Source organism: Lepidochelys olivacea (genome assembly GCF_965140295.1).
Source record: "Lepidochelys olivacea isolate rLepOli2 genome assembly, chromosome: 28".
In the NCBI taxonomy this organism is placed as follows: domain Eukaryota; kingdom Metazoa; phylum Chordata; order Testudines; family Cheloniidae; genus Lepidochelys; species Lepidochelys olivacea.
This window is the reverse complement of record NC_140438.1, coordinates 856598-878381: the sequence shown is the minus strand read 5'-3', so window position 1 is coordinate 878381 and position 21784 is coordinate 856598. Positions and strand designations below refer to the sequence as shown.

At 66.1% G+C, this 21784-nt stretch overlaps 1 protein-coding gene across 10 annotated transcripts in view; it reads right to left on the bottom strand.

The window, feature by feature from the left end:
* The window catches only part of MINK1 (misshapen like kinase 1), a 63469-nt gene that overhangs the window by 20425 nt on the left and 21260 nt on the right, over window positions 1-21784 (bottom strand). For 4 of the 10 annotated variants that reach the window (XM_084616636.1, XM_084616642.1, XM_084616645.1 and 1 more), the window contains exons 3-14: window positions 11263-11319; window positions 9706-9831; window positions 9148-9258; window positions 8792-8882; window positions 8106-8236; window positions 7174-7228; window positions 6031-6109; window positions 5009-5184; window positions 4626-4695; window positions 3565-3775; window positions 2355-2471; window positions 1055-1141 (exon numbers count right to left, since the gene is read on the bottom strand). In XM_084616636.1, the coding sequence (XP_084472762.1) occupies window positions 1055-1141; window positions 2355-2471; window positions 3565-3775; window positions 4626-4695; window positions 5009-5184; window positions 6031-6109; window positions 7174-7228; window positions 8106-8236; window positions 8792-8882; window positions 9148-9258; window positions 9706-9831; window positions 11263-11319 (1311 nt within the window). The remainder of the gene's footprint in view (window positions 1-1054; window positions 1142-2354; window positions 2472-3564; window positions 3776-4625; window positions 4696-5008; window positions 5185-6030; window positions 6110-7173; window positions 7229-8105; window positions 8237-8791; window positions 8883-9147; window positions 9259-9705; window positions 9832-11262; window positions 11320-21784) is intronic. The other 6 variants (XM_084616639.1, XM_084616644.1, XM_084616638.1 and 3 more) reach the window with 5 other exon arrangements.

The following is a 21784-nucleotide window of genomic DNA, read 5'->3' as shown; positions in this document are numbered from 1 at the left end:
CAGGCAGGGGGACCCGGCGGCCTGACACGCGCGCGCGCCCGCAGGCAGGGGGACTCCGGCAGCCTGACACACGCACGCCCGCAGGCAGGGGGGACCCGGCGTCCTCACACGCGCACGCCCGCAGGCAGGGGGGCCCCGGCGTCCTGACACACGCACGCCCGCAGGCAGGGGGACCCGGCGGCCTGACACACGCACGCCCGCAGGCAGGGGGACCCGGCGGCCTGACACACGCACGCCCGCAGGCAGGGGGGACCCGGCGGCCTGACACACGCACGCCCGCAGGCAGGGGGGGCCCGGCGTCCTCACACGCGCACGCCCGCAGGCAGGGGGGGCCCGGCGTCCTCACACGCGCACGCCCGCAGGCAGGGGGGCCCCGGCGTCCTCACACGCGCACGCCCGCAGGCAGGGGGGACCCGGCGTCCTGACACGCGCACGCCCGCAGGCAGGGGGACCCGGCGGCCTGACACACGCACGCCCGCAGGCAGGGGGACCCGGCGTCCTGACACGCGCGCGTCCGCAGGCAGGGGGGCCCCGGCGTCCTGACACGCGCACGCCCGCAGGCAGGGGGGCCCCGGCGTCCTGACACGCGCACGCCCGCAGGCAGGGGGGCCCCGGCGTCCTGACACGCGCACGCCCGCAGGCAGGGGGGGCCCCGGCGGCCTGACACGCGCACCCCGGAGATGCCCCCTGGGAGGATGCAGGGTTAGTAGGGGTCTATCTCAGACCCTGCCCTCCCTGGGGTGGCCCCCAGCAGCTCTCCCCACCCCCGCCAGATGGGGGCAGCTATGGGCTGAGGGGGATCTCTGCCCCCCCGTGGCACAGCGTGGCGGGAGCAGACACTGCCCCCCAGCGCCCCCGCCCCCTGGCCGAACACCCGGCCTCGGCACACTCTGCACTGGGGGTATTTGCCATGGCTGAGCGCAGCTCAGAGCAGCCCCCAGGCTGCTCCAAGTGGGGCATCCCCCCAGCGCGGCTGCGGGGGCGGGGCCAGCTCCGAGGGAGGCTGCAGCGAGGGATGGGGGCGCCCCCCCCCCCCGGGGCGCAGCCCGGTTACCAGAAGCAGGGCCTGTTCCTGCAGTAGCTGCTGCTGGAGGATTTCCAGCTGCCTCTGCTCCTCCTCTAACTTGTGCCTGATATACTCCTGGAGAGGGACGGACAGACAGACAGAGACAGGTCACAGCGCAGGGAGTGAGAAGAGGGGGCCCAGACCCCCCCGGGGAGACCCGCCAGCTGGGGGCCAGGGCAGACTTGAACCCATGGCCAAGCGGTCTAGTGCACTGACCCCGGGGGGAGGGGGAGGGGGAGGGGGAGGGGCTCCAAGTTCACAAGATCAGAAGTAGGAATAGAATAGAACCCAGGAGTCCTGGCTGCCAGCCCCCTGCTCTAACCCCCCAGCCCCCACTCCCCTCCAGAGCCAGAGAGAGAACCCAGGAGTCCTGGCTCCCAGCCCCCCGCTCTAACCCCCCAGCCCCCACTCCCTGCCAGAGCCAGAGAGAGAACCCAGGAGTCCTGGCTCCCAGCCCCCCCTGCTCTAACCCCCCAGACTCCGCTCCCTGCCAGAGCCAGAGAGAGAACCCAGGAGTCCTGGCTGCCAGGCCCCCTGCTCTAACCCCCCAGCCCCCACTGCCCGCCAGAGCCAGAAAGAGAACCCAGGAGTCCTGACTCCCAGCCCCTCTGCTCTAACCCCCCAGTCCCCACTCCCCTCCAGAGCCAGGGAGAGAACCCAGGAGTCCCGGCTTCCAGCCCCCCCTGCTCTAACCCCCCAGCCCCCACTCCCCGCCAGAGCCAGAAAGAGAACCCAGGAGTCCTGGCTGCCAGGCCCCCTGCTCTAACCCCCCAGCCCCCACTCCCTGCCAGAGCCAGAGAGAGAACCCAGGAGTCCTGGCTCCCAGCCCGCTGCTCTAACCCCCCAGCCCCCACTCCCTGCCAGAGCCAGAAAGAGAACCCAGGAGTCCTGGCTGCCAGCCCCCTGCTCTAACCCCCAAGCCCCCACTCCCCGCCAGAGCCAGAAAGAGAACCCAGGAGTCCTGGCTGCCAGCCCCCCTGCTCTAACCCCCCAGCCCCCACTCCCCTCCAGAGCCAGAAAGAGAACCCAGGAGTCCTGGCTGCCAGCCCCCCTGCTCTAACCCCCCAGCCCCCACTCCCCTGCTGAAGCCTCCGTCTCCTGCTAGGTCCCTCGCTGAGGCCCCGCCTGGCTCGGAGGAGGGGAACGTGGGGTGCCAGGCAGCTGGAGTCCCTGGGGTGCTGCTCTCCCCAGGGCGCAGCGGCGGCTGCAGGGAGTCCCCAGGGCCGCAGCCCCCCAACCCCCGTCGGGGGGAGCTGGGCTGAGCAGGGCCGGGGGGTGCGGGCGGTACCTGCTCGCGCTCTGCCTGCCTGCGCTCCTCCTCCCGCCGCAGCACCTGCATGTCCTCCTGCCGCCGCTGCTGCTCCTTCTGCTGCAGCTTCCGCTGCGCCCGCTCCCGCCGCTGCTGCTGGGAGGGAGGAGCCAGCGGGACAGGTGGGACCGGCCGAGTGCGGGGGGCCCGGCTCCCCCCCCGCTCTGACCCACTGGTGCCCACTCCCTTCCCGGAGCCGGGGAGAGAACCCGGGAGTCCTGGCTCCCCGCCCCCTGCTCTGACCCCTCCCGGATCCAGGGAGAGAACCCAGGAGTCCTGGCTCCCCGCCCCCTGCTCTGACCCCTCCCGGATCCAGGGAGAGAACCCAGGAGTCCTGGCTCCCCGCCCCCTGCTCTGACCCCTCCCGGATCCACGGAGAGAACCCAGGAGTCCTGGCTCCCCGCCCCCCTGCTCTGACCCCTCCCGGATCCAGGGAGAGAACCCAGGAGTCCTGGCTCCCCGCCCCCTGCTCTGACCCCTCCCGGATCCAGGGAGAGAACCCAGGAGTCCTGGCTCCCCGCCCCCTGCTCTGACCCCTCCCGGATCCAGGGAGAGAACCCGGGAGTCCTGGCTCCCCGCCCCCTGCTCTGACCCCTCCCGGATCCAGGGAGAGAACCCAGGAGTCCTGGCTCCCCGCCCCCTGCTCTGACCCCTCCCGGATCCAGGGAGAGAACCCGGGAGTCCTGGCTCCCCGCCCCCTGCTCTGACCCCTCCCGGATCCAGGGAGAGAACCGAGGAGTCCTGGCTCCCCGCCCCCCTGCTCTGACCCCTCCCGGATCCAGGGAGAGAACCCAGGAGTCCTGGCTCCCCGCCCCCCTGCTCTGACCCCTCCCGGATCCAGGGAGAGAACCCAGGAGTCCTGGCTCCCCGCCCCCTGCTCTGACCCCTCCCGGATCCAGGGAGAGAACCCAGGAGTCCTGGCTCCCCGCCCCCTGCTCTGACCCCTCCCGGATCCAGGGAGAGAACCCGGGAGTCCTGGCTCCCCGCCCCCTGCTCTGACCCCTCCCGGATCCAGGGAGAGAACCCAGGAGTCCTGGCTCCCCACCCCCCTGCTCTGACCCCTCCCGGATCCAGGGAGAGGACCCGGGAGTCCCGGCTCCCAGCTCCCGCGCTCGGACTGGAGCCCCTCCCCTCCCAGGGCAGTGGCTGGGCCCGGGGAGGCGGGAGCCAGGCGTCCGGGGGCGCTCACCTCCTCCACGCGCCGGCGCTCCTCCTTCTGCTCCTCGATGCGACGCTGACGCTCGTGCAGCAGCTGCTTGATGTGGGCCTCGGAGTCGCGGTGCTGGGCCGCCAGCTGCTGCTGCTGCTTCAGGGCCGCCTCCGAGTGGCCCTTGTTCTCCTGCTGCAGCCGCAGGAACTCCCGCCGCAGCGTCGACTCGCCCGGCACGTTCATGATGGAGCTGCGGGGCGGGGCGGGGGCGTCAGGGCCCCGCCCCCCGTGCCTGGGCCCCGCCCCCTGCACCTGGGTCCCGCCCCCCGGCCCCCTGCGCCTGGGCCCCGCCCCCTGTGCCTGGGCCCCGCCCCCGCCCCCCAGCACCTGGGCCCCACCCCCTTGCGCCTGGGCCCCGCCCCCCGGCCCCCTGCGCCTGGGCCCCGCAAGCCTGGGCCCCGCCCCCAGCACCTGGGTCCCGCCCCCCGGCCCCCAGCACATGGGCCCCCCACCAGCGCCTCGGCCCTGCCCCACTCTATGGCACCTGGGCCCCGCTCCCACGTCCCCAGCGCCTGGCCCCGCCCCCAGCGCCTGGGCCCCAACCCGCCTCACGGCCCCCAGCGCCTGGGCCCCACCCCCCAGCACCTCAGCCACCTGGCCCCAACCCCGCCCCCCAGCACCTTGGCCCCGCCCCCACCCCATGGCCCAGTCCCCAGCACCTCGGCCCCGTCCCCCGGCCCCCAGCCACAGCTACACAGTCCCGCCCCCAGCACCTCGGCCCCGCCCCATGGCCCCCACAGAGGGCCCCGCCCACACACTCCACAGCACCGTGGTCCCGCCTTGGTGCCCCACAGCTGCGCCCCAGAACCTCCCCCACAGACTCTGTCACCAGCCCTACCCACCTGGCCCTATCCCATGCACCCCCAAGAGCCCCTCCCCCATACCCAGCCCGTGTGGCCCCACCCCATAGCCCTGAGTTCAGGCCCCCTAGCTCTGCCCACACAGCCGCACCCCAACAACCCAGCCACGCTGCCCCCGGTCCTAGGCCACAGGCACCTCCTGCCCCCTCCCGGAATCTGCCCTGCCCCCTTGTTCCATACCTGGGCTCCCCTTCCTCCCCGTGGCTGTCGTCCTCCTCCTCGCTGCCGCTGTATTCATACTCCGTCTCATCTGGGGGCAAGAGACCCAGTTACACAGCGATGGGCCGGGTGGGGCCAGCCCCCACTCCCCGAGCCCGCCAGTGCCTGCCCCATTCCCCGCCCCCCCGAGCCAGCCAGTCCCTGCCCTGGGGCTGGAAGGGAGCCGGCGCCCCCGAGAGGGGACAGTCCCCATGTCCCATTCCCTGCCCCCCCCGAGCCAGGCAGATGAGGGCGGCGCCCCCGAGAGGGGACAGGCCCCGTGTCCCATTTCCCGCCCCCCCCCCAGTCAGGCAGATGAGGGCGGCGCCCCCGAGAGGGGACAGGCCCCACCCCGCCCCACTCACCCTTCTCTCCTCTCTTCTTCCGGGAGCGGTCGATGTGGTCCTTGAGCTGGATGCGGACGTGGCGCTCCGTGGGCTGGTCGCGGATGAAGGGGAATTTCAGCAGCTGCTCCGTGGGCGGGCGGCTCATGTAGGCTTTGATCAGACAGGTGTCGATGAAGTCGATGAATTTCTTGGACCTGGGGGAAGGGGGTGGACATGGGGTGAGCCCCATGCTCTGTGGCTGAGGCCAGATGGGCCCGTGACGCTCGTCCGCAGCCCCAGTCGGAGCCCGGGCAGGATCATCCAGGTCCCGGCTACACCCGCTGGGGATCTAGGCCCAGGGACTCCGAGGGGGGGGGGCGGCCCAGTGACTCCAGTGCGGGGGGATCTGGGCCCAGGGACTCTCATGGGGGACAGCCCGGACCCAGGGACTCCCAGCTGGGGGGGTCTGGGCCCAGTGACTCCAGCGGGGGGGGATCTGGGCCCAGGGACTCCGAGGGGGGGGGCGGCCCAGTGACTCCAGCAGGGGGGAATCTGGGCCCAGGGACTCTCATGGGGGACAGCCCAGACCCAGGGACTCCCAGCTGGGAGGGTCTGGGCCCAGGGACTCCAATGAGGGGCAGCCTGGACCCAGGGACTCCCAGCTGGGGGGATCTGGGCCCAGGGACCCCAGCTGGGGGGGATCTGGGCCCAGGGACTCTGATGGGGGGCAGCCCGGGCCCAGGGACCCCAGCTGGGCTCTGGCTAGGCAGTGCAGGTGGCCAGGACAAGGCGCTGGGCTTATCATAGAATCATAGAATATCAGGGTTGGAAGGGACCCCAGAAGGTCATCTAGTCCAACCCCCTGCTCAAAGCAGGACCAATTCCCAGTTAAATCATCCCAGCCAGGGCTTTGTCAAGCCTGACCTTAAAAACCTCTAAGGAAGGAGATTCTACCACCTCCCTAGGTAACGCATTCCAGTGTTTCACCACCCTCTTAGTGAAAAAGTTTTTCCTAATATCCAATCTAAACCTCCCCCACTGCAACTTGCTGGGGAACGTACCATTTCTTGGACTTGAGCTTGGGCGGTGGATTGCGGGGGATGAGGAAGAGCGCTCGCATGGGGTGCATGTCACACAGAGCTGGGGGAGAGAGAGACAGTCACACATGGGCTGCACCCCCCCGCCAGCCACAGCATCCCCTTAGAGTGTTCTGCCCAGTCTGGGTCCCCCGCTCACAATGGCCATGGCCCCACGCAGATCCTTATACCCCCTAGCCCTACTGGGGATCGACCCAGGAGTCCGGGCTCCCAGCCCCCCTGCTGTAACCACCAGTCCCCACTTCTGACGAAGCAGGACTGTTCTTAATGTTTCCTCTGAATAGTGTGGGGGTGCCTCAGTTTCCCCTAGGCAGTTCTTAAGTATCTAGGGAGTGGAGTAAGGGTGTAGGATCATTGCAGAGCCCTAGAGGGCAGGTGTACGCAGGGGTCTGGACACAGAGAATGGCCGACACCCTGTTTCCTGGCACCTGATGGCCTGGGCCCTTCCCCCCTGCAAGGTGAGAGCTAAAGGGTTGGAGAACAAAGTAATCAGTGCCCTCCTGGCCCGGGAAAGGGACAAAGCCCAGAGGAGGAGGGGCTGGAGGGAGTTTCAGTTGGGGGCTGGCTGGGGACATGGAGTGAAGGGCAGACGGGGTTGTCTGGCTCACTGCCCCCAAAATGGACCCAGCTGAGGGGTCCCGGTCTCTGCACCTACAAGCTCTGTGTTAGACCATGTTCCTGTCGTCTAATAAACCTTCTGTGTTACTGGCTGGCTGAGAGTCCCGTCTGACTGCGGAGTTGGGGGGCAGGACCCTCTGGCCGCCCCAGGACCCCGCCTGGGTGGACGCGCTGCGGGGGAAGCGCACGGAGGGGCAGAGGAGGCTGAAGGCTCCGAGGTCAGACCCAGGAAGGTGGAGCCGGGGGAGCTGTGTGTCCTGCAGACAGGCTGCTCCTAGAGAGGAGACTCCCCCAGAGTCCTGCCTGGCTTCGTAGGGAGCAGGTCCAGAGCATCGCCCAGGGACTCCGGGACACCACTTCCCTCCCAGAGCTGGGGAGAGCACCCAGGGGAGCTTCTGACTCCCACAGGTTACAAGCCCCCCGGGGGGGTGTGCATGGCTGACCCGGGCCGCAGCTTCCCCTCTGGGCAGGGCAGAGCCCGGCACTTACGTGGTGCCCCCTCGGCCATCTCGATAGCAGTGATGCCCAGGGACCAGATGTCGCTCTGCAGAGAGAAAGGAGGGACGGGTTGGGAGTGGGGATCTCCCTGCACCGTCATGGCTCCGAGCCCAGGGCCCATGCTGCAGCTGGGGAGGGGGTGGGCAGTACCTTTGCCCGCAGGGGGGACCGGGCTGTGGGGGAGCCAGAGGCATCGGAGTGTCTGTAGGGATCAGGGGGAGGGGGGAGAACGTGGGGGGATCAAAGTGAGGGGGAGTCTAGGGAGATTGGGTGTGATTGTGTATGGGGGGAGCGGGCTGGGACGACTGGGGTACGGAGAATCCAGAGGGGGTCAAAACTGTGGGAGAAACCAGGGGGATCAAAGTGGGGGAGGACGCAGGGGGATGGGGGTGGGGAGTCCCAGAGGGACTGGGATGTGGGGAACCTGGGATATCAGAGTGGGGGGAGGACACTGAGGGGGTTGCGGGTCCCGTGAGACCCGCCCCTACGCTGTATGTCCCCTGCACACCCTGGCGAAGGGCAGGGGTGTAGGGACGGGCGGGCAGGACTCTCCAGCGCTACAAGGATTCAGTAGGTCCTCTAGCTCTGACCTCTTGGGGGCCGGGGGGGATCCCTGGACGGGGGGGAACTCGGCGGGCGAGCCAGCGGAGGGCCCCCCAGTCCAGCACGCTACCCAGAAAGAGGACAGGCACGCCCCAGGGCCAAGATCTGTCGCTTCACAGCCCTGTCCCCGCGGGGAGCAGGGCCATATTAGTAGGGGTGGGGAGAGGGCGGCGTTGACCAAATGGGGCTGGTTCCCCCCAAAGTCAGGCCCAAGGGCCGGGAGCAGAACCCAGGTGTCCTGGATCCCAAGGCCAGGCTGCCCCTCCTCCCTGCAGGGCAGGGATCCCTGCCGAGCCCCCAATCCATGGGGCCTGCCCTACCCTGTAGTCGTAGGTGGCGTCGGGGTTCTCGTCACAGGCGATCACCTCTGGGGCCATCCAGTAGGGGGTGCCGATGAAGGTGTTCCTGCGCCCCACCGTCCGGTCCAGCTGGGCGCTCACCCCGAAATCCACTGGGGAGCGAGGAGACGCAGCCATCAGCACGCGGAACCCCCACCCCCTCGCCCATCAGCAACCCCGGCCTGCGGCCCCAACCCCAGAGAGACAGTGGCATGGCCACCCTTCCTTCCCCAGCCAGAAGCTCCCCGCCTCAGAGCAATGGGCTCAGGCTCTCTGCAGACTCAGGCAGGGAGAAGTGGCCCATTATAAACCAGGCCAAGGAGATGATCTATTCCATGGGTGGCTTGTGGAACTCCCTGCCACAGGATGTTGCTGGTTCTCAAGGGATTTGAAGCAGGACTGACACTTATGTGGGCCGTCAGACCAGCCAGAGAGAAAGGAAATAGATGGGACTCTAACCTCGTCACGTGAGCCGGGCGGGAGCGCCCTGAGTTGTCGGGGGAGAAGGAATTTCCTCTAGGGAGAGAAGACGGCAGGTCGCCCACTCACGGGGGCGTGGCAGCTGCTGGAGACCAGAGTGCGCGGCAGGGCCGGGGACAGAACCCAGGAGTCCGGGGCGAGTGGCCCTTCAGCAGAAATGGGGCTTCTGGGCGCTGCCCCCCACTTACCCAGCTTCACCTCGGCGTTCTCCGTCAGCAGCACGTTCTGCCCTTTGATGTCCCGGTGGATCACCTTGTGGGCGTGGAGGTGAGCCAGGCCCTAGGGGAGCAGGGAAAGGTCGGCTGGGATTGTCACAGGAACCCAGGAGTCCTGGCTCCCAGCCCCTTGCTCTAACCCACCAGCCACCCCTCCGTTCTCAGAGCCGGGGAGAGAACCCAGGAGTCCTGGCTCCCAGCCCCCCTGCTCTAACCCACCAGACCCCGCTCCCCTCCCAGAGCCGGGGAGAGAACCCAGGAGTCCTGGCTGCCAGCGTCCTGGCCGGTGGGGCGCAGAGGGCAGGGTCCGGCAGTGCGGCCCGGCGTACCCGCAGGATCTCCCGGCAGATGTACGCGATGCAGTCCTCCTTCAGCGCGTTGCCCTTGGTGTTCTTGACCAGGTCTGTGACGGAACCGGCCCCACAGAATTCCATCACCAGCTGGGGGGAGCAGAGAGTTACCAGCCCGGACCCCCAGACGCCGCAGAGAGCCACTGAGCAGGGACAGCCCCACGGATGGGGCCGGGTGCGAGCAGAGGGGAGAGATGGCCACAGGATCTCAGTGTGGCACAGACCGCGACCAAGCTTGGAGCCCCGCTGCGCCAGGCGCCGCACAGACCCCCCCCCATGTCCAGAGTGAGATCGGGGCCCCGCTGCGCCAGGCGCTGCACCCCCCCCCCGAGTAAGATCGGGGCCCCGCTGCGCCAGGCGCTGCACAGAGCCAGGCCGCTCGTCTAATTGTTCTCTGAGCCCGGGTGCCACCAGGCAAGTGCTGTGTGTGCCAGACATGGCCGAGCAGCGGGCCCCATCCATGCGTCTCCCCGGCGGCGCGTGCTCTCAGGCCCTGGCAGCCATGTGAGCCCGCCCCACCCCGCCGGCCCCACGCACCCACAGCTGGTCGTCATTCCCGGGTGGGCTCTTCTTGATGAAGGCGCCGTAGTAGGTGGCGATGTTGCGGTGGTGGGAGTATTTCTTCAGCATGTTGATCTCCTGCTTGATTTCCTCCTCCTCGTCCTGGCGGGGCAGAAAGGACCCGGGTTACAGGCAGCTGGGCTCCCACCCCCCCAGCTCTGCCGGTGCCCCTCACTGCCGACCCCCAGCCCCTGCTAGCCCTGGGCTCCCCCCAGCTCTGCCGGTGCCCCTCACTCCCGGCCCACAGCCCCTGCTAGCCCTGGGCTCCCCCCAGCTCTGCCGGTGCCCCTCACTCCCGGCCCGCAGCCCCTGCCAGCCCTGGGCTCCCCCCAGCTCTGCCGGTGCCCCTCACTCCCGGCCCGCAGCCCCTGCCAGCCCTGGGCTCCCCCCAGCTCTGCCGGTGCCCCTCACTCCCGACCCGCAGCCCCTACTAGCCCTGGGCTCCCCCCAGCTCTGCCGGTGCCCCTCACTCCCGGCCTGCAGCCCCTGCCAGCCCTGGGCTCCCCCCAGCTCTGCCGGTGCCCCTCACTCCCGACCCGCAGCCCCTGCCAGCCCTGGGCTCCCCCCAGCCCTGCCGGTGCCCCTCACTCCCGGCCCGCAGCCCCTGCCAGCCCTGGGCTCCCCCCAGCTCTGCCGGTGCCCCTCACTCCCGGCCCGCAGCCCCTGCCAGCCCTGGGCTCCCCCCAGCTCTGCCGGTGCCCCTCACTCCCGACCCGCAGCCCCTACTAGCCCTGGGCTCCCCCCAGCTCTGCCGGTGCCCCTCACTCCCGGCCTGCAGCCCCTGCCAGCCCTGGGCTCCCCCCAGCTCTGCCGGTGCCCCTCACTCCCGACCCGCAGCCCCTGCCAGCCCTGGGCTCCCCCCAGCCCTGCCGGTGCCCCTCACTCCCGGCCCGCAGCCCCTGCCAGCCCTGGGCTCCCCCCAGCTCTGCCGGTGCCCCTCACTCCCGGCCCGCAGCCCCTGCCAGCCCTGGGCTCCCCCCAGCTCTGCCGGTGCCCCTCACTCCCGGCCCGCAGCCCCTGCTAGCCCTGGGCTCCCCCGAGCCCTGCCGGTGCCCCTCACTCCCGACCCGCAGCCCCTGCTAGCCCTGGGCTCCCCCCAGCTCTGCTGGTGCCCCTCACTCCCGACCCGCAGCCCCTGCTAGCCCAGCCCTGCCAGTTCCCCTTTGATTGGGGGAGGTGCGTGTGCCCAGGTGCAGAGGAGGGATGCCAGGCTGCTCAGGGGATGGAGGCTGGCAGAGCTAGGCTGGGATATAAGGCCCCAGGGGCAGAGGAGCGCCGGGCGCCCCAGAGGAGGGGGGCGAACGGGCCAGGGATCGCCGGAGAGGAGGAGATGGGTTTCACCCAGCAGAGCCCGGCCTGCCGTGGCAGCAGGGGACAGACGCAGATGGGCAGCTGAGCCCAGCCCCCGCAGCAGGCCGGGGAACGGGAGGGATGCAGAACGAATGGGGCTGAGGGGGGAGACTGGGCGCCCCCAGGGAAGGGGCAGCCGTTGCAGGGCTGACGTAGGTGTACCCCACCCCCCATCCTTCTTACCTCGGTGACGTCCATGACTTTGATGGCGGCCAGCTGCCCTGTCTTGACATGGCGGCCCTGGGGAGGCAAAGGCAGAGAGAGGGGGTCAGCCCATGAGTGCTGGGGGCAGGGGGGGTAGGGTGGGCTCCTCTGTCCAGCCCCGCTCCATGGGCACAGCGCTCGGACCCAGCTCTGTGTGGCTGGTCTGTGGAACTGATCGCCACTGGATCTTCGTGGCTGTGGACAGTGGGCATGTCCGGGGTTCCAGTGCCAGGCTTTGGGGCAGAGCTGACCCATGACTAACAGGGAGAAATTCCTCCACCCTCCTGTCCCGGAGTCCCCGGGTGATGCTCTGGACCTGCTCCCCATGAAGCCAGGCAGGACTCTGGGGGAGTCTCCTCTCTGGGAGCAGCCTGTCTGCAGGACACACAGCTCACCCGGCTTCCCCCTTCCTGGGTCTGACCTCGGAGCCTTCAGCTTCCTCTGCCCCTCCGTGCGCTTCCCCCAGCGAGACCACCCAGGCAGGGTCCTGGGGAAGCCAGAGGGTCCTGCCCCCCAACTCCGCAGTCAGACGGGACTCTCAGCCAGCCAGTAACACAGAAGGTTTATTAGACGACAGGGACATGGTCTAACACAGAGCTTGCAGGTGCAGAGAACGGGACCCCTCAGCCGGGTCCATTTTGGGGGGCGGTGAGCCAGACAACCCCGTCTGCACTTCACTCCATGTCCCAGCCAGCCCCAAACTGAAACTCCCTCCAGCCCCTCCTCCTCTGGGCTTTGTCCCTTTCCCGGGCCAGGAGGTCACCGGATCCCTTTGTTCTCCAACGTTTTAGCTCTCACCTCGCAGGGGGGGAAGGGCCCAGGCCATCAGGTGCCAGGAAACAAGGTGTCGGCCATTCTCTGTGTCCAGACCCCTGCCCACACCTGCCCTCTAGGGCTCTGCAAGGATCCTACACCCTTATCCCACCCCCTAGAGACTTAAGAACTGCACAGGGGAAACTGAGGCACCCCCACATTATTCAGAGGAAACATTAAGAACAGTCCCGCTTCGTCACACCCCCGCACACCATGGGGCTGGGGTACGTATGTGATGAACTAGCTCCCTGGAGCCCGCTGGTTGAAGATTGGGCCCCCTTTCTGCCAGACACTGCCCAGACCAGCCGCCTGCCCCCCAGCTGAGATCAGGGCCCCGTTGTGCTGGGGTCCACGCACCTAACAGACACGGTCCCCGCTCTGCAAGCTACGGCGGGAGAGTGTAGCAGCTGTACGGTCAGTAGGGGGCGCCACCCCCCCAGTCAGGGTGCAACACACGGTCCCAGCAGAGTCGCCCTGCGCCACTCCCCAGAGAGAAGGGAACGTCCTACATCCAGAGCAAGGCAGCGCCAGCCCCCTGTTCTGCTCCCTAACCCCCACTCCCACGTTCTCTCCCTGGCTCTGGGAGGGCAGGGGGGCTGGTGGGTTAGAGCAGGGGGGGCTGGGAGCCAGGACTCCTGGGTTCTCTCCCTGGCTCGGGGAGGGGAGTGGGGGCTGGTGGGTTACAGGATGGGGGGGGCTGGGAGCCGGGACTCCTGGGTTCTCTCCCTGGCTCTGGGAGGGCAGGGGGGCTGGTGGGTTAGAGCAGGGGGGGCTGGGAGCCAGGACTCCTGGGTTCTCTCCCTGGCTCGGGGAGGGGAGTGGGGGCTGGTGGGTTACAGGATGGGGGGGGCTGGGAGCCGGGACTCTTGGGTTCTCTCCCCGGCTCCGGGCAGGCAGTGGGGGCTAGTGGATAGAGCGACCCAGCGAAACACACAGGCCATGGACCAGTGATGCTGGCAGAGGCCCAATGGCTCATCAGTGGACTCCTGCCTCCCGGCTCAGGCCAGGCCGGGGCTCGCTCCCTCTGCCGAGCACGTGACCCAGTGCCAGAAACGTAGCATGTACCTCCCCCCCGCTGCAGATGGCTACGCCATCCCCTCCCACCCACCATAGGACCAATCCTGCCCAGCCTGTTGGCACGTACATCTCCCCCCGTGAGACGCCAGGGGGCTGAGCCGGGCCGCGCTGGGCCCACGTCCCACGCCCTGCCGACTTAGACCCCAGCCGCATTAGGGGCCCCGTTGTGCCAGGCGCTGCACAGACTCCCTGGGGGACCTTGGCCAAGCCCCCCAGCCTCTCTGGGCCACACTGCAATGGGGAATCAGCCCTGCGTCCCGGGGAGCTGGGAGGGTGAGGCCAGACCCGGCGCATTCAAGCAATGGGGCCGTGTCAGTGCTACCGACAGGTGAGGCAGGAGGCTGACAAGGAAGAAACAGCAGCAGCCAGTTTCAAACAGATGGAGAGACACATCCCCCCGTGGTATGGTGGCAGCCTGTGGAACTCCCTGCCACAAGATTCAGGCTTCGCAGAGGAACTGGTTAGACTGCAGCAGGAGTTTGGGAAAGGATCAGTGCTCCCCTGGATAATTTATTCCCAACCTCTCAAGATATTTCACAAAGGAGAGGTCTCCTTATCCGCACACCCCAGAGGGGGAAACCGAGGCACTGAAGGGGATGGGCCTATCCTTTTGCTTGGGAATAGAATCCGGATGTCCTGAGGCCCACCCACTCGATCACAGTGAGCAGAGATAATTCGGGCTGAGGGGACAGGCTGGCCCACTTGAGGGCTTTCTGCTCCTGGGGGAGACCCAAGGCTGGGCTAGATGGGGCCAGGTGGGCAAAGCACCTCCAAATCAGGAAGGCAGAGGCAGGCCGAGTGGATGAGAACCTTGGTGCGTGGGCTGGGGCCCGCTGGTGCTGACTCCCTTCCGGGCCGGCCAGACTCACCTAGAGCTGGGACCTGCTCCAGCAGGGAAGGAGCCGCCGTGCCTGCACCGTGCTCTACCCACGTGGGGAGTCCCTCCGCCAGCTGACGGCTCAGGGCACGTTCCCAACTCCAGCCCCAGGCCAAGCAAACCCAGGGCAGGGGCACAGGCTGGCAGTGGTGGGATGAGCCCACAGACATGCCAGGGCCCAGCAGGGGGATGGGAGGAGAGTCATGTGTGGGTGTTTCCGTAGGGAGTGGGCTGCAGGGGCTGGGAGCCAGGACTCCTGGGTTCTCTCCCGGCCCTGGGAGGGGAGTGGGGGCCGGTGGGTTGGAGCAGGTGGGCTGGGAGCCAGGACTCCTGGGTTCTCTCCCGGCCCTGGGAGGGGAGTGGGGGCCGGTGGGTTGGAGCAGGTGGGCTGGGAGCCAGGACTCCTGGGTTCTCTCCCGGCCCTGGGAGGGGCATGCGGGCTGGTGATTAGAGAGGGGCTGGGAGCCAGGACTCCTGGGTTCTCTCCCGGCCCTGGGAGGGGCATGCGGGCTGGTGATTAGAGAGGGGCTGGGAGCCAGTCCTGCCGGGTGCTAGCACTGATCTACCGCCATATCAATCACGGATTAAGAAGAGCAGCTGGTCTCCGTCCCAGCCTGGCTTTGATCCAGCCTCGGGCCTGCTGGCTGGGTTCGGACTCCTCACAGCCGGCTCCGGGCAGGCAGGGGGCGAAGGGGTTAAAGCAGCGCAGGCCTGAGGGTCCCACGCGCAGGGGCTGGAGACCCCCTGGGTGGATTGCCTTGACCCCTGCGCTGCAGTGCCGCGGCTCCATCCCACGCAGGCCCCCGGAGCCCTCTGCCACGTGCCCGCATTGTGCAGTGTGCGGGGGGGTGCCCGTCACCTAGCAACCGCCTCCTGCTCTTCTGGGCTGGGGACTGACGTGCGGGGGGGCGTGGGAGGCAGCCCCCCGCCCCCGCAGGAGCTGCTTGCTGCCGCCGGGGAATATTGCATCTCCTTTCTCCAGGGAGCTGCCCCTGCTCCGGCGGGGGGTACTCGAGCAGGGGCTGAGGACTCCCAGGGGTCCCAGCCCTGCACCCAGGAATCCCACGGCCTGTTCTGGGGCTGTGAGGGCCTTTCTGCAGCACGCTCTGCTCCAGCACAAGGGTCTGGGCTCAATGCAGCTGCTCTGACTGCCACACCCCTCCCGGTTGTGGGCCCCTTCCTAACAGTGCACACCCATCCCCCTAGCCTCCGGTCTGCCCCACGGCAACCCAGCCAGGCTAATCCAGCTCCTTGCGATGAGCGCAATTGGCTCGTGATCTGCTAATGAGGCAATTTGCAGCACTGGAGGGGAGCCGGGACTCAATTTGCTGACGCAAGGCGGCTGGGGCAGGGGCTGGCAGCTCTGGGGTTTCAGCCCACGCAGCCAGGCGCCCGGGAGAAAGGGGCTTTGCCTGGGCCGGCTGGGAAGGAGCAGCACCGGGACGGGATTACCACGCCTGCTCTCAGGCCCGGGAGGAAGGAGGGGCTTGTGGTTAGGCGGCTGGCAGCCTGCGTGCCCCACACTCTGCCCCTGGATGACTCAGGGCCAGATTTCCCAGGGTTTTAGTCCCTGCAGCTGCAGACAGGTGCCCAGCGCGGCCCACCATAGCCCCCGACTCCCATTGTCCCCTTCCTGCCTGCCCCACGGGGAGCCACTTGAGCTGCGTGGGCTGGCTCAGGGCTCCAAGCTCAGAGCAGGGATGGGATTGTCCCCGGCTCAGATTGGCAGGGACCTGGAGGCGGTATTCCCCTTCCCCTGCGGCATGGGGCGCGGGTCACCTGCTTGATCGGGGGGCCTGGCTCATCTGATAGCCCCCTGCCCCCACAGGGGGCTCAGGTGCTGGGGGCCCCTCGCTCCCTCCTGAGGTCCATGCCAGCTGATCTCCTGGGGGCTGAAATGCTTTGGTCTGACCCAGGCAGCTGGGCTCAGTGCAATTCCCTGGCCTGGGCTCAAGAGGATGGGGACTCTGTGCCCTTGTAAATGCCACGCTCAGGCTCAAAGGGGATACCAGCTCTTCCCTGGGGGGGCTGCGAGTCCTGGCACTGTACAGCTTGGCATGTGCTCGGCCGCACCGAGATGGCAGAGGAGTGGCGGGGTCCCTGGATCGGGCTCCCACGGGGAGCCGGGGGGGTTATTTTTACGCAGCGCTGAGACCAGCCTGGCTTCCAGGAACAGGGGGTTGATCCAGAAAACGGAGCTGGGGTTTCCATGGGAACACCACACAGGGGCATTTCCAGCCCGGCACAGACACAAAACAGAGCAGGAAGGAAAGCGGTTGTCACCCCAAATTGAAGAGTGGGCACCGGGGGCGCTGCTCTCAGCTGGGGAGCAGGGTCTGGGCAGCGCCTGGCACAACAGGGGCCCCTGATCTCGGCTGGGGAGGGTCTGGACAGTGCTCACAAACCTCATACAAAAGGACCTTTTTAAAAATCTATCTTGTGATTTTTTTCTCAGCGTTTCAGGACCTGACTCCTGGGTTTTGAACACACGTTCCCATACAACCCCCCAACGTGCCAAACCCAATTATCATGAGCCAGGCTCCCAAAAGCCGTGAGAGTCGCTTAAAACTAAATCTTCAAAAAACCCAAACCAGTTTTGATTCTTTTCATTTGCCTCCTGAGGAGCTGGGGGACCTTTGCTCTGCAGCCGCAGGGTTCGGAACGGACGGATTTGGTTTTAATGAAAAGCAGAGATTCTCCCGCCAGCCTCGGCCCCAAGGAGTAGGAACGTTAAGAAATTAAAACACCAGAATCTCTCTCTCTCGCTCTCTCTCTCTCACGCACACACACGAGCCCCACACTCCCCCTGTAGCCACAGCAGCCTGGCTGTGGATGGGCCGATCCTTAACGGGGTGGCCCGGCTGCTCCGGTGCGGGGGCGGAGAAGCTGGCCCTCGCCGACCGTCTCATACAGCCTGTCCCACGCTGCCTGGGCAGGAGAGGACGCAGGGCCTGCCTCTGCAGACCGGCACAAAGCCCTGATCTGACCAGATGGAGCAGAGAGGGGACACCCCTCGGCCGTACCAGCCTGCCAAAGCTGAGAAGGAATCAGCCCTTGTGGGAGATTTTGGGGCAGATCCCAGGCAGAGCCGGGCCGGGGAGACAGGCCCCAGCTTCACTAGGAGAAAAGTGGGGGTTGTTTTGGGTTTCTTTTAAACCAGGTGGCAAAATCCTATTGTGAGGAAGTGGGGATTTTTGTAGTGTTTTACAAGAACAGCGTGTGCGCGCCTCAGTTTCCCTGTGTGCCGCATGTTTAAGAAGGTGATGGGAGAGGGGTTGTTGTTGCAGAGGACCAGGTGTGACTTCGCCTGGCAGCTGGGACCCCCGGACAACGGCCTGGAGATGGGGAACCCTAACAACTGGTGACTAAGAGGCCCATCCCAGCTTGGCCGACAGCCGGTTCTGGCCAGTGGGAGGACAGAGGGCTGTGGAGAGACCCCGCTGACCTGACCAGCCAGTTCCAGCCAGAGAGGAACAAAGGACGAAGAGAGGACCCCAGCGACCTGTTTACCTGGGATGGAGGAGCTGTTGGGGCAGGTGATATGGGATGATCGGCTGGAAGAAGGGGGCTGCTGCGCTAGAGAGAGGGAGCCCCCAGAGCCCCCCTGGATGCGGGACAGACCTAGATATGCTGTGCTGAGGGAGGCCAGGCCTGAGGCCCAGAGAGTTTCCTGGGCTGGGTTCAGACGCTCACTAACCCCTCCTGTTTTACGCTGGCTGGGAGTCGCTCCAGTCTAGAGAACAGGGGCATTATTCCCCCTGGGAATGGAGGCCCCGGGGGTCCCGAGCGAGGGGACTCTCTGAGGGGGCCCATGGCAGAGACAGACAGGCTAAGGCTCCGAGAGGTGCGGCTCCAGGAGGTGGAGGGGCTGGACCGCCAAGAGAGTGGACCCCCGAGAAGGGCTGTTGTGCTGAAGGGGGTTCCCCCCACGGACCGCACGGGGCCAAGAGTGGGCACGACCTGGGAGTGCACAAGGCAGCTGGAGCATGGCCACACGGTACCCGCCACTCAACCCACCCCCTTTCCTCCTAGCGTGGGCACACCCCCGAGACACAACGCACACACACTAAACACGCGGGGTTCAAATCATCCCCTGCCCCCCAAAGACGGCTACTTGGAGTGCCTGTCTCTCGCTGGCCAGCCTAGACGGGACCCGATCCGGCGAGTGAAATCCTCCAGCCTCTGTCCTGCAGGGGGTCGGACTACATGATCGGGGATTGGAGAGACACCGCCTGCCGGGAAGGCTGCTGGGGAGGTCAGCAGGCAGAAGCGGACCCGCATGCCGGCTGGAGGGTGGGAGACTGCGGAGAGGCTGGGGTGCCTGGAGGCAGGCCGGAAAGGGGGCAGAGGAGCTTTCAGGCCTGTACTGGGAACTGGAGCGACTGGAGAAGCGCGGTGCGCCAGCAGGAGCCCTCTGCTGGGAACCAGAGCAGATAGGAACTGACCTACAACGCTGGAGATATTTCACATCGGTTCACCTTGAAGTCGGATCTCATCAGCCTGCAATTAGCCCTGCCGGCTCCTCTCGGGGGAAGGGCAGGCTGCCAAGGGCAGTGGTAAACGCCTCAATACATTTCTCACCACAAACGCTGCACTAAAGGGCAGTGAGGGCTAGTGGTCAGAGCAGGGGGGAGGCTGGGAGCTAGGACGCCTGGGTTCTCTCCCCGGCTCTGGGAGGGGAGTGGGGGCTGGTCAGTTGGAGCAGAGGGGCTGGGAGCCTGGACTCCTGAGTTCTCTCCTGGTTCTGGGAGGGGAGTGGGGGCTAGTGGTTAGAGCAGGGGCGGAGGAAGCTGGAGATCGCACCAGTGCCAAATGCAGAAGTAAAATAACCTCTGTACTCCTACCTGAGCTCCATTTACATCTGATTCACAGGTGTTCTAATAACTGACTGATCAACCTTCCGTGACTCAAGATGTGGCTTCCACCCATCTCTGACGAGGCTAGGATGCTTGCGACATTCACTCAGCACCCATTAACCCCTGCGCAGCCATTCAGCCTTGGAACCTTAATGGGAAGCAGGCCTGGTTTGCCAGCCAGCGGTTCTCCCAGGGTACGCTGAGCGCAGGGGCTGGCCTCGTTCAGTGTGAGCAGTCACATCAGGCTCAGATGTTGCAATCACCAGGACCACCAGCGAGGAGATGGCCCCCCAGACATCTTCCCCTGGAATAGCATGACTCCAGCAGCTGGGGCTTTAAGGGAGTTGGCAACACTGCTCTTGGTCTCCCTCGTACCAGGCCCCACGGCAAAGACTATTGGAAAATGGGGGTGCCCCCCCCCCCACTAAGTCTCACATCTGCGGTGAAACAGTTGAAAATTTCCATTTGGAATTGTCATTCCGGTGCCTCAGGGGAGGCGTAGTTCAGACGCTGCATGCCCCTTGTCCACCTCCGTGGGCCCGGCTCTCTGCCTGGACTACATCTCCCAGGATGCACCGTGGTCGCTCTTTCTGTAGAGCCACCGCTGTGCCTCACGGAAGATTATTCCCTCCAAGCTGCTGGGTCCACAGGGGCAGCCAAACTACAACTCCCATGAGGCACAGGGGCCATGTGGCTAACAAACCCAATTTCCCACCGAGAAACCGCTCCCCCAGTCCCGCATCTAGGTGCTTCTCAAGCCTGGCATGCCAGGTGCCGGCCGTCTACCCACCACTCCCCAGGGAAATGACACACGTGGGTGTGGGCCACCCGGGTTTGGCATTCGCGGCCCACAATCAGTGCTCCGGAGAGGAGAAGGGTGGGGAACAGTCACAGCGTCAGCCTGGGACTGGGGAGACTGGGTTTGAGTCCCTGCTCTGCCAGACTTCCTGTGTGACCCTGAACGAGTCATTTAGCTGCTCCGTGACTCAGTTTCCCCACCTGGGTTCGTGACCGTGAATCCACTGAAGATGGGGAGGCACTCGGATATTGCAGCCATAGAACTGGAGCGGAAGAGCAGGAAGCAAGTCACCTCCTCGCTGCCGTTCCCTCGGACCGCGCCCAGACAGATGGATCTGGGTTCCCAGAGGGGGGGTCCATCTCCTCCAGCCAAGCTGCTGGGCTCCCTCCCTGTCCCCTCCCATTCACTGGGGAAATTAAGTCCCTCCCCCATCATCCTCGCATGCGAATAGCCGGCGGGGCAGCAGAGACTCGGATGGCAATTCAGTACCCTAACGAGCGGAACAATCATACAGCGTGGAACTGAGTCCGAACCGGCGTGTCCATGGGTATCACCACACCCACCGCGCCAGGCGGCACGCAGCTTGGGCCCTGCACGGGTCACTGCCTGTATTTATTACAGGAGTGTCTGCACACATCCAGCCAGTGGGACAGCGAGGGGGAGATCCTGCCAGCCGAGGCCCCCGCTCTCTCCTCGAAGGCCGAGCACACTTGCCGCCTCCAGCCTCAGGGGTGCTGCTAATTGGCTCGAGACGAGGGAGAGTTTCTGCGCCGGCTGCACTCGGTCCTGGCGCTCGGCTCGCTGGGCCCACCGACCGGAGGCTAGTACAGCGCCAGGCCTGTGGAGGTGGGGGGATGAGTGAGTGAGAATGTCAACTCTGTGGGGTGGGGAGTGATGCTTCGGGCTGTGTTTGTACAGCGCCCTGCACCACGGGGCCCTGGCCACGGCTGGGGTGCGCCGACACGACCGTAATACACCTAATAACGTACAGCGCCCTGCACCACGGGGCCCTGGCCTCGGCTGGGGGGCCCGACACGACCGTAATACACCTAATAATGTACAGCGCCCTGCACCACGGGGCCCTGGCCTCGGCTGGGGGGCCCGACACGACCGTAATACACCTAATAACGTACAGCGCCCTGCACCACGGGGCCCTGGCCTCGGCTGGGGGGCCCGACACGACCGTAATGGATGTACTAAATACCTCACCCCGCCAAGCACAAGGTCAGGGCTCCGAGGCAATGCCGCCCTAAGACCAGCACTGTTCTGACCACAGAAGCACACGGGGAGCAGACCCAGGGCTCTGTCCTCACGGTCACGGGACGCCGCGGAGTTCCAGACAACGTGTGCTGTGACTGTGTCTCCGGATGCTCATTGGTTGGCTTTGGATGGTGCCTGGGGACGGGACGGATGAATGGCAAAGCGGGACAGCAGTGTGCCCTTGTTGCCAAGAAGGCCAATGGCATTTTGGGATGTATAAGTAGGGGCATAGCGAGCAGATCGAGGGACGTGATCGTTCCCCTCTGTTCGACATTGGTGAGGCCTCATCTGGAGTACTGTGTCCAGTTTTGGGCCCCACACTACAAGAAGGATGTGGATAAATTGGAGAGAGTCCAGCGAAGGGCAACAAAAATGATTAGGGGTCTGGAACACATGACTTATGAGGAGAGGCTGAGGGAGCTGGGATTGTTTAGCCTGCAGAAGAGAAGAATGAGGGGGGATTTGATAGCTGCTTTCAGCTACCCGAAAGGGGGTTCCAAAGAGGATGGCTCTAGACTGTTCTCAATGGTAGCAGATGACAGAACGAGGAGTAATGGTCTCAAGTTGCAGTGGGGGAGGTTTAGATTGGATATTAGGAAAAACTTTTTCACTAAGAGGGTGGTGAAACACTGGAATGCGTTACCTGGGGAGGTGGTAGAATCTCCTTCCTTAGAGGTTTTTAAGGTCAGGCTTGACAAAGCCCTGGCTGGGATGACTTAGTTGGGGATTGGTCCTGCTTCGAGCAGGGGGTTGGACTAGATGACCTTCTGGGGTCCCTTCCAACCCTGAGATTCTATGATTCTATGACAGGGTGGGCCG